Source organism: Calliopsis andreniformis, unplaced genomic scaffold (assembly GCF_051401765.1).
Source record: "Calliopsis andreniformis isolate RMS-2024a unplaced genomic scaffold, iyCalAndr_principal scaffold0048, whole genome shotgun sequence".
In the NCBI taxonomy this organism is placed as follows: Eukaryota; Metazoa; Arthropoda; class Insecta; order Hymenoptera; family Andrenidae; genus Calliopsis; species Calliopsis andreniformis.
Window position 1 is genome coordinate 4252762 of NW_027480457.1, and position 12302 is coordinate 4265063.

Below are 12302 nucleotides of genomic sequence, written 5' to 3' on the forward strand. Positions count from 1 at the left end.
GCAAAAATGGTCGAATTGATAATATCAAAAAGTCGTCTGAAGGCGTGAAATCACTATTTTTGCGTACTGTTTTCTATTGAAATTGTATTTCGTGACAAAACAATACAATACCTATTTATTAGGCGTTACCCAAAGTACACGGCCATGACAATAAGAAAACAGAAAACAATCTTTAATAAGTAAAACAACGTTTTACTTAGCGATAATATAAAATAAAAAATATCACACTCTTTTATATAAAAATGACTATGCCACAGCCATACACCAGCGCCACATACGAACCAACCACGCTTGCCAACATGAGAACATAAAAGAAATAAAAATACATAAAACTAGAAAACTAGAATGGACAAAACCTTGATATCCAACATTTTCAAATTTTAGTTTTGTTCTTTTGCGACAAAGTTATAGCGCTATAAAGTTTAGTTTAAACTTTTTTTTAAATTTCAACCAACTTTCTAATATTCCATGTGGCGCAACAAATTTTTTAGGTACATTGCATTTATACCAGTCGAAAGCGACTTCTTTCCCGTGTAAAATGAGTGTTTGCTGAATTTTGTACGATTTTTTTAAATAAAGTTATTCAACTTTAATCCTTTCGGTACGAGCGCTCTTTCCGCCGCGACACTCCCGCTGTACGAAGTGCTCCGCCGAAAACGCGCACATAGCACATGGTCAGTCTTCCTTTGTGTGAAGACTTTCCTAACCTTATATATGATCTATGCTTAATAAAACAATGCTTTTTTCCAAGTGTTGTTTGTAACTTTAATATTAAGAGATAGTTATATAAAATTCTATCAATTATATAAGTAAAATTTATAAAAATTATATACAGATTATATGATTATATACAAGATTATAAACAAAATTATATACACAACAAAAATTACTATTTACATATTATTAGTTAATGCACGATTAGACACAAGACGGCTAATAATTTAATTGGGTGTGATATATTTTAAAACATGGATCCACACATAATCCAACATTGCAGTCTTTGCATTCATATCGTGAATCAGATCGTTTGTCGTTTTTACTGCAAACTACGCACCGACGACTCCGGTTCTTTCCTTTTAAGGTATATAATGATGGGAAGTGTTTCTCTGTTAGTCGCATTGGTTGATCAGCTTTTTTTCTTTGATTATTTATACAATCATTATGATATTTATCAATCATTTGTTTTATTAAGTGCAATTGAAACTGCGCCATGGATATGTTTTCGTTTCTTTTATGCTTATAAAGACAGTACGCGTTCCATACACAAATGTTAATTAGATGACAAAACAATTTCCGGTACCATTTTAACGTTTTTCTAGTTGAGTTTATAGTACTAATTACCATGTCTACCTTATCAACTATACCCATTGAATTATTATAGTCTACAATCTACAACACACACAGGCTTTTCTACATTCTGTGTTCCTCCATATTTGGATACTATCACGAAATCTGCGGTATACATGGTCGAGATCATGTACACTTCCTTCTTATCAACCCATTTCATTACTAGTAAATTTTTCGAGGTACGAAATGACGCTTCTTCTTTCTTCAATTTATCATCGATCTTGGGCACTCCTTGCCATCTTCTTGTTGCTGTCCCGCATGCATTTGTACGATTATCGTGTAATAGGTTGAATAATGCGGGACTTGAGTAAAAGTTGTCTACATAAAGCGTATGGCCCTTTCCTAAATATGGTTTCAAGAGTTCCAAGACTATTGCTCCAGATTTCCCAACGCCCTTGATAGGATTAGTCGGAACTGTAAGTGCTCCGGTGTAAACTATCATATCCTGTACGAATCCGGTTTTGCAATCGCACAGAATGAATGATTTTATCCCGAACCTATTCCTTTTGGTCGGAATATATTGTTTGAAACATAAGCGGCCTTTGTATAACAGCAAGCTTTCATCTATACATAATTTTTAGTATGGCTGAAACGCCGCAGTGAATGATTTTCGCAGCAAATCAACTATTTTTCTTATTTTTATCAGGCGGTCGCCAATGCACCTAGGTTCGTGGGAGAAATGCAGCATTCGAAGAAGCAGGAAGTACCTGTTTCTAGTCATTATTTTTCCAAAAATGTCGCTGCGTAGATAGTCGTCCGTGCTCCAGTACTCCTTGAGTGACAGTTTTTTTTTGCGCGCCATGAGTAACGACATGGCCAAAAAACAATACAATTCGTTTCGCGTCGTTGTTTCCAGATTATTTGCATTATTATTGTTTTGTTGGGCCCAATAATAGTTTGACTCGTCTACAATTATATCTACGAATTCTTCAGACATAAATAATTGAAAATAATCAATAAATTGTGATGACCTGCGTATTTCTTTGGTGATTCCCGAATGCTTTGAATCAAATCTATAAATTTTTGGTAGAAAATGATTTTTTGTCCATGTTATTTCACAATTCATGCCATTAGATTCTTGTATCAATTCTGTTTCCGACTCAGAACTACTACATATCACATTTATTCTTCGCCTTTTACGACGGTTGAAATTACTTTCATATTTAAAATTCTCGTCATTTTCCGGGTCAGTTAATCCGTTTCTGATGCTTTTGTTTGCACTAAACATTCTGCAAAGGGCCAAGAATGGTTTCAAATCTACGAACAAGTTTCGAATAAAAACATAACCTAAAATTTTTTAAATCGAATGAAATTAGACGACGATTAGACCTATAGTTGTTTTTTTTTGGAATTCTTGTAAAAAAAGACTTTTTATTAGAATAATTTCTATTATGTCAGAAATATCAATTAATCAACGCAGATACGAACGTAGAAAACGATTGTTCAAAAATCGAAGTGTCCAAGGTGTTTTATCTATATGTGCAAAATATATTTTCAATATGACTTTCATCTAATACATCGGTAAAATAGAATATAATTTTACCAACTGCAGATGTCGTTTGCACGCACGGATTGTTACGTGGACGCCGGATATATCCGGCACCCGTACCGAAAGGGTTAAAGCTGAAACCGTCTCTTTGACTTTAATTGCTGCTCAAAGGCGATAGAATCATCGTAGAACGTAGATAAAAAAAGCAGTAGAAAGTTTGAACTTTCCTCTTGAAGATGCATTGTTTACTTTAGCAATTTAATTAACATTTCGGTAAACTAGATCTTTTCGAAGATGTGCTTAAAAATGCTACAATTTCCATTTTTTCTTTAACTCGTTGTATCTCGACAATAGCTGATCGCAGCATCGTGATCTTAAGCTCATTTTAAAGTAGAGAGTCTGCCGATTTGATTGAGCCCTGAATGAATTTGCTGTGACCATTTCTTCCTTATGTCCTTTATGGTTAAATTTACCGTTTTGCATAAGATGAGGCTACTGTGTTAATTTGCTGCGCAATCCTTTCGTTCAGGCGAGTTCTCTTGTTTCACGTATCCCCGACCCACCGACGTCACACACGTACATACTCACACACACGCACTCACACACTCGCGACTCCACGTGTGACGATAATGCCGGCGGTAGTGGTTTTGAGGTAGTTAGGAAACCGCTGAAGCCAAAGCGGAATTTTAAACATAAAAGGCATAAGGAAAAAATGGTCACAGCAGGTTCATTCAGGGTTCAATAAAATCGGCAGACCCTCTGCTTTAAAATGAGCTTAAGATCATCATGCTGCGATCAGCCGTTGTCGAGATACAACGAGTTAAAGAAAAAATGGAAATTGTAGCATTTTTAAGCATATTTTCGAAAAAATCTAGTGTACCGAAATGTTAACTAAATTGCTAAAGTAAGTAATGCATTTTCAAGAGGAAAGTTCAAACTTTCTACTGCTTTTTTTATCTACGTTCTACGATGGTTCTATCGCCTTTGAGCAGCAATTAAAATCACAGAGACGGTTTCTGCTTTAAAGTTGAATAACTTTATTAAAAAAAATCGTACAACATTTAGCAAATACATATTTTACACGGTAAAGAATTCGCTTTCGACTAGCATAAATGCAATGTGCCTAAAAAGTTTGTTGCGCCCCATGGAGTATTAGAAAGTTGGTCTAAATTTAAAAAAAAAGTTTAAACTGCCCTTTACAGCGCTATAACTTTGCCACAAAACGATAAAACTAAAATCTGAAAACAGTACGCAAAAGTAGAGATTTCACGCTTTCAAACGACTTTTTGGTATTATCAATTCGACCATTTTTGCCAAAGTCATGTCTGTTTGAACTTGGTCCCATATTTCGGCTTCGTAGAAGTGATACCTTAATTCTTTTGCTGAGTGTATGAAAGTCATGACATTCAAGTACATATAGTTCTTACGAATCAAAGATGAATTGTATTTTTATTGAGCACTTTAGAGCTTTTAGTGACTCAGCCTAGTTGCCGGTGGAAACAATGCCATTCGATACTTGAGAGCTGACCAAAATAAGGAGGGCAATAGTGGATACAGATAAGCCGTATCGCCACGACAAGAGCTATTGAAGTATATGAAAAAGCTACGGAAATGCATAACTGATTTCACGCTAACTAATCATATTTTCCTTGTAAATCGCAAATAATGTAATAATTATGCTTATTTTCAACATTACAGACAAAAGAGTTCACACAGGAGAAGTTTCAGCTTGCCATAAATGAGCGATATCGTCACGACAGGAGTTACTGAAGTATGTAAAAGAGGTACGTAGATGTATAGGCGATTTCACGCTAACTAATCATATTTCTCTTATAAGTCACAAACAATGTAATAATTATGTTTATTTTCAATATTATACATAAATAATTGTATTTATTTTCAATATTATAGAAAAATAATTGTGCTTATTTTCAATACTATAGACAAATAATAGTGTTTATTTTCAATATTGTAGAGAAAGAGCTTACACAACAGAGGTGGAAGAACGGCGGCAGAAACCTTGACCGGGATCGTGGTGGCAGTTACAGAGATGGGAGAGGCGGGCACCAGAGTATCAAGAGTCAAAATTTTAAAAATGTATTGTGTAATTATCGTTGTGATAGAACGCATCGATGTGAGTAAACAATGAATAATATGAATGTAGAGGTATTTAGAATGTGAGACGTGTAAGAGTCATACACATACAAATAACGTGTGTTGTTTGATAAATACCACTATGTTCACACGATTCAGTGATATATTGAATCACTGAAAATATCTGAATGATTGGAAACATCGCGCATGGCTCGTGCCGCTTGCAGGGATTTCAACAGTTGAATATGGCGTTTCAAGAGTGAGGGAGTAATATTCATATTCGCACTCTGTCTATTTTCCGCAAACGTCCGAAATCGGTCGCGAAGCGTCGAGTTCACCTACACATATCTCGTATAGTAGTGTTTGCAGTAGAGGGTGAAATTTTCTAACCTGCCTTCCGAATTCAAAATCATATAATGGCTCCATCTTGCATTCATCAGGCAGCCATGTGTCTGTGGGTAATACTATTCCTGTAACGAACACTATAATAGCAGATACCGACCTCGCAATCTCGAAAAGTCACGTGACTACCGTACCCCCTTAAATCAAACAGGTTTCCACATCCAACTTTGGGAGTGGTTTTCACCCCTTTAACATTGTTACGGCCCGGGTGCGCTACCGGGGATAATACAGTATTCTGTTTAGGCGTCGATTGTCTTCCTCGGGATCGTTCGGAAATTCAGGGTTGGGTTCACTTAACTTCTCACGTATGCACGTACAGTTAATTTTATTTAGAATTCTCGTTTCGGAGATTTAACGTTATTACAAGTTGAATATAAATTACAATATCTGATTACCTTAATTTCGGAGGTACGAAATCGGGCGGAATCGATGGCTCGGCTTCTAGGAGACTTACAAGTTTTGCTTCCCGGTTTATCGTCGCGTTACACTATAAAGATTATAAACTGTGACCTCCGGGCGTACTTACTTACTTAAGTTTAGTGGACGGAAAAAGCAAGAGTCAAAATTTCGGACAGGTTTTAAAGAAGTTGATTGGAATTTGTTCAAATGGGGGGGGGGGGGGGGGGGGGGCGAAAGTCCTGTCGCAATTGATACTTACCTCGGTGAAATCTACAGCGCGTGATCTGTAGTCGCGAGGTTACCATCTATAATTTTTATTAATTTTGGACTACGATATTCCTCAAGAAATGTATACTAACGAGGTCGCAGTTTCTAATCTGCTTGCTATCTATTTCCTATCTTATTCTAACGCGTATTATACTAGGTCAGTCGCCGGCTCACATTTGACACCTTCCTGGGTTATTGCACTGCTGATGTTGTCAAAACCAGGTTACCGGGGCATTCGAGTTAAGCGCGTTTTTGTTTCGAAATGATTTACCCGGAATGTAACAAACATGAATACCAGTAGATAACAAAGAATACGTGTCGAATATTTTTGGCTGATCTACGAACTTGCCAAGTTTCATCAAAACCAGACATTTACACTTCGGGATGTTCCCTTGTTAGTTTAATAAGTCTATTGTATGAGTATCTAATATACTCATGAAAGATTGCTAAATGCTAAATTTCATGAAAGTTTCATAAAATTACCAAGTCATGTTAAAATATTTGTAAATTAACGTTCTAAGTAATTACCATAAAGTACATGAGAAAAAAATGAAAAAAAGTCTTCGATAATTAAATCCTTTTAAATTATCGAAGGGTTACACTGTACGGCGCAGAGCTACAGCTCTGAATCTACATGCGACAACGTTCGGCACGGAGCTGCCTAAGTACATATGTATAGGATTATGTGGAAATGTATATGAGAATAATGAAAATGTGGAATATTCGTGTCGGGAAAAATAAAGCACGGACTTAAAAATCAACAAAGTGGATTTATTTAAGTCGCGTAAAAATGTGAGACTTGCAAGAGGTGTTGCTCAAGTCAATCCTCAAGTTCAACTCCCCGACAACCCGATTCGCTTTTTTCTTCACCCTGGATGATCAGGTCAAATTTCTAAAAAGGCGTACTGGTGGGAGTAATGGTACCCCTTAGCGACAACGCGAAGTTGGTAAAACTCAACACTTCGCAGGCTCTGGGAAATTCCGTTCGAAGGTCGATCGCCAAAAGTCATAAAACATCTGTTTGGCAAATGTGACCATTGCCTGCGACGATGCACAAATTTTTCCGTTACGCTATTCACAGGTACCCCCACAGTACCCCCTCACCAGTGACAACGCTCGCAATAGAAACAAAACAAAACAAAAGATGCGTCAGAAGGAAGTACATATTAGTTACAATACTGAATCGTACTAATAATACATAGGAAATACTTCTCGAACATGCTCGAGAACGCGCCACTCCAGCCAAATATCATAATAACTCTATACTAGAACTAATTTACGAACTACACCTAAATCTACTATATAAAATTATTTTACTCTAAACTAACTAAAATCCGCTTGATAACGATCTGGAAAACGCACAGTTCTTCCAGAACGCGTCGAAAAACGGTTGCGTTCTCTCTGAACCTCGCTCGGCGGAGGTCGATCTACATTCGTTAGAGATCGATCTGTATTCCGGTTCTCCCTTACGACAGTTTCCTTTTGAATGACTACCTCGCCTTCATCAACCTGTTCCTCCAAATCTTCAGGGATGACGAAAGCAGGCTTCAGACGGTCAATGCTAGTTCTTATGTGCTTGCCCCGTATATCAATTAAAAAATTCTTTTCCTCTCTTTGAACGACTCTATACGGTCCGTCATATGGCGTTTGTGCAGGGCTTTTTACCGCGTCATTACGTACAAACACATAAGGTGTCGAAAACAATTCTTTAAAAATAAACGATTTTCCTGAACCGTGTCGCTTGACAAGTTGTGGTTTTACCTTGTCAAAGTATCGCTTTAACCGCAAAACAAAATCTGAATTCGGATTATGATTGCTTGGTAAGAAAAATTCCACAGGCAAACGAACATTAGTGGCATATACTAATTCGGCCGAGGTTGCATTTAAATCGGCTTTAATAGCTGTACGTATACCTAAGAGGACAATGGGTAAAATCACGACCCAATTGTCGGTATTATGACACTTGATTGCGCATTCCATTTGGCGATGAAATCTTTCCACCATGCCATTTGCCTGGGGGTGATACGCTGTTGTGTGTATGTGTTTCGTACCAAGCAATTTACACAATTCCTTGAATAACTGGGATTCGAATTGGCGTCCTTGATCAGTTGTAATTCTCAGCGGCACGCCAAAACGAGCAACCCAAGTCGAGATAAAAGTCGAAGCAACAGTCGATGCCTCCATGTCAGCTATAGGTGTAGCTTCCGGCCAACGAGTGAATCTATCAATGCACGTCAGACAATACCTATAACCTTGGGAAAACTGCATTACCACAATGTCCATGTAGACATGTTCGAATCGTCCAGCAAAGTTCCCAAAATTGCCTATCGGTGCATTAACATGCCGATAAATTTTCGATCGCTGACATGGTATGCATGAACGTGTCCACGTTCGTACGTCCTTATTGATTGCTGGCCAAACAAAACGTTCAGCAATTAACTTCTGAGTGGCCCTGATTATGCAACGAATTAAATATTCGACGGCGTAAAGTTCTTGGTACCAACGGTCGTACCGCGTCTCGCGTCACGTCGCAATAAATATCTATATCGCTTTCCGGAAATCGTACCTTTCGAAGTTGCAACGCGCTGGATCGAGATGATAGAATCTGTTGCAATTCTCCATCATCTCGCTGCATATCTGCCAAAGTTGAATGATCAACTGCTTTCGATATGGTCTCGATCCGAGATAACGCGTCGGCAACCGAATTTTCTAATCCCTTTATATGACGAATATCCGTAGTAAACTGACTAATAAGGTCTAGGTATCGGAATTGACGTGGTTAACACTTTTCGAGACTCTGGTTAAACGCAAAAATCAGCGGCTTATGGTCAGTAAAAATCACAAAGTCTCTTCCTTCGACAGCGTACCGAAAACGCTTTACAGCACTATATACCGCTAATAATTCGCGATCATATGCACTATATTTTCGCTGTGTTGAAGAAAGAGTCTTTGTGAAAAACCTTAAAGGTTGCCAGGCATCGCCTACCTGCTGCTGCAATGCCGCTCCCATCGCATAGTCCGAAGCGTCCATGACAATACCTATCGGTGCCCCAGGTATCGGATGCGCAAGCATCGTCGAATTAATAAGAGCGGATTTTGCAGCCGAAAACGCATGTACCGCTTCTTCATTAAGAGTAACTGCGGTATTTCCCCTTTTCGTGCCTTTGAGAAGATTATTCAGAGGGTACAAAATTTTTGCTGCGCCAGGAATAAATGGGCGGTAGAAATTAAACATTCCTAAAAATCTTCGTAACTCTTTAATCGTTCCCGGTTTCGGGTAATTAACAATAGCATCAATTCGCTCCGGTAGCTGTTTGACACCAAATTCGTTTACTATATGGTGGTGATAAGGCGGTGATTAATAATTGTTAGACAACTGTTTTTTACGACAAAAGTACTGTTTATTTAACCAAACCGATTCGACGACTCGAAGAGAATACCTAGACGTTGTGTTCTCTTTTTCGGAAAAAACGTATCTTTTCTTTTTCGTTCTTCGCTTTTATGCACTGCTACATCTTGTTTCCCACCCTGATTGGCTAACCCCACTCATAGAGTATTTCCAATCAGGGTTGGTCGTTTCCTCAAAACACCGCCCTCAGTTTCACTGTCTTCAGGACAGCTGATTTTTTGGTGGGGGTGTCTCTGCCGTGTGACTTTTCTTCGCCCCGGGATTTCCTTCAGGCAACTCGTCCAAGGCCCACTTAGTCAAAAGACGATGGGACCGTGCTGAGTGCCCTCTGGAAACCCCTAATTTATGACGCCCGCAGATTGCTATTGAGGACATCTTGACTAACTCTATTGGAACATACTTAAAAGAAACTCTGGGAATGTTTACTCAAAAATAGCTTCGTCGAAGAGAGAGTCATAAATTATGTTAGTCGTTTGCACGCTATATAATTCCTCTTTTTTGGGCGTACGGCACCGTCGCTATAACTACGTACCCCAAGAATGTAATCTCCCTAACTCCGAAAATACGTTTCGCGGGATTAATTACCACTCCGTAATCTTGTAGTCGTTTGAATAAAATGCTTAAATGCTTCGTATGCTGCTCTTCGTTTTCAGACGCTATTAAAAAATCGTCAATATACGCATAAACGAAATCTAAACCGCGCGTGATTTCGTCTACGAAACGCTGGCATGTCTGAGCAGCATTGCGTAACCCAAACATTGTATTCACCGCCTCAAAGAGACCAAAAGGGGCTGTAATTGCCGTTTTTTCTACGTCTGCTGACGCTATCGGTATTTGGTGATAAGCGCGCACCAAGTCGATCTTCGAAAATACCTTTTTCCCATATAGTCGTTGTGCAAAATCTTCTATGTGTGGTGGAGAATACTTATCCGGCACCGTTCTAGCGTTAAGCGCCCTGTAGTCTCCACACGGTCGCAGACTTCCATCCTTTTTTGGCACAACGTGCAAGGGGAAAGACCATGGACTTCTTGATGTCCTTATGACTCCTTGCTGTAGCATAAGCTCGAATTCTGCTTTCACCGCTTTGAGGCGATCTGGAGCGAGACGTCGAGGTTTGCTGCATACTGGGGGTCCAGGTGTTGTTTTTATATAGTGCTGCACCTTGTGCTTGATCAATTCTCTCCGAAAAACTGGAGGACGAACTAATTCAGGGTACTCGGACAATAGTTTGTGGTACACCGAATCACCAAACACCGTTTTGATCGCGGTAACCTCAGCACTTACTCCACAGCCGTTTATCGTCAGTTTCGTGATTGAGTCGCCTAATTGTTTATTACGCGGATTCACCAATAACCCATAATGGCACAAAATATCTACGCCGATTATAGGGGAGTTCACGTCGGCTACCACGAAAGACCACGTAAAAGTCTAAATCGAACGCGATCGTGCCATATGTTGCGATGCATGTGCCATTTGCCGCGAAAAGTTCATACACACTTTTTGGAGGCGATTCACGCAATAATCTCCGCGGGTATACACACAGATCGACGCCTGTGTCAATGAGGAATGACAGTTTTGAACGTCTGTCTTTCACGAAAATGCGGCGTGAATTTAGACCGTCCTCTAGTGCCGCGTTCACGGACGGCTTTTCTCGTTTCCCGAGATCCATTTACACGGTTCGCGACATTTCGTCGCGCGCTCACCAAAACGAGCGTGGTACCAGCACAAATCTTTATCTTCAGGACGACGCGATGAACCAGCGCTGGGATACCTGCGTCCTCGTGTTCGACTGGAACTGCGACCTCGTGGTCGCGAAGAAGATTGTCGTCGATCTCTTGCCAACTCGCTGATCTGGAGTCGAAGTTCACGCATTTCTTCCCGCATCTGCCTGATTTCTGAATCTCCTGACACCATTTCCATTCGACCACTCTCAGGTCGAATCTCGTGTATCCGGTCGGCCAACTCAGTCAATGCAGCGGCATTTGACTCCGAAACAGCTGCCAGGACCCTCTGTATATTCGCGGGCAATCGATTCTTCCATAGGGTGATTATGAAATCTTCCGGAATTGAAGACGTTGCCAATGACTTCAGGTGTCTGTAAAACTGGGAAGGCGTGCGATCCCCGATCTGCTCGTTCTCCATCAACTTTCGCACTCGCGAACCATCCGATTCTGATAGTCTTTTCGTTAATTCCCGTTTCAAAAATTTATACTGTCCGTTCTCGGGAGGATTTAAAATTACATCACCCACTTGCTTGGCGTACTTTTCGTCCAAGTGAGCAATCACTAAGCTGAACTTTACTTCGTCCGGTGTGATATGCGCGGAAGTAAATTGAGCTTCCACTAACCGAAACCATAATGCAACATTATGTGGCCAAAAACGTGGAAATCGTAACGTTTGCTGACTCACTATGCTACTTTCACTGCCTATAGTCGCGACATTATCACTTAAATCACCCGCGGGATGCGCCATTGTTAATTATTTTTCGTACACGAAATCCTCACTCACGTACGCGTCGTTACGCCCTCAAATCACGTCGGGGTCACCAATGTGGGATATTCGTGTCGGGAAAAATAAAGCACGGACTTAAAAATCAACAAAGTGGATTTATTTAAGTCGCGTAAAAATGTGAGACTTGCAAGACGTGTTGCTCAAGTCAATCCTCAAGTTCAACTCCCCGACAACCCGATTCGCTTTTCTCTTCACCCTGGATGACCAGGTCAAATTTCTAAAAAGGCGTACTGGTGGGAGTAATAGTACCCCTTAGCGACAACGCGAAGTTGGAAAAACCCAACGCTTCGCAGGCTCTGGGAAATTCCGTTCGAAGGTCGATCGCCAAAAGTCATAAAACATCTGTTTGGCAAATGTGATCATTGCCTGCGACGATGCACAAAT

General features: G+C 39.8%; 1 protein-coding gene and 1 long non-coding RNA gene across 2 annotated transcripts; one reads left to right on the forward strand and one right to left on the reverse strand.

The window, feature by feature from the left end:
- The first annotated feature begins 4550 nt into the window (after positions 1 to 4550).
- Positions 4551 to 5217, forward strand: LOC143187560 (uncharacterized). The gene is made up of 2 exons (XR_013003226.1): positions 4551 to 4620; positions 4812 to 5217. It is a non-coding gene; the product is annotated as an uncharacterized LOC143187560 (long non-coding RNA).
- Positions 5218 to 9887: 4670 nt separating this feature from the next.
- Positions 9888 to 11879, reverse strand: LOC143187496 (uncharacterized). Its single transcript, XM_076391707.1, has 3 exons — positions 11111 to 11879; positions 10785 to 11057; positions 9888 to 10729 (listed from the first exon to the last, which is right to left on the reverse strand). The coding sequence occupies exons 1-3, from the start codon at positions 11877 to 11879 to the stop codon at positions 9888 to 9890; spliced, it is 1884 nt and encodes a 627-aa protein (XP_076247822.1).
- Between the last annotated feature and the right edge of the window lie 423 nt (positions 11880 to 12302).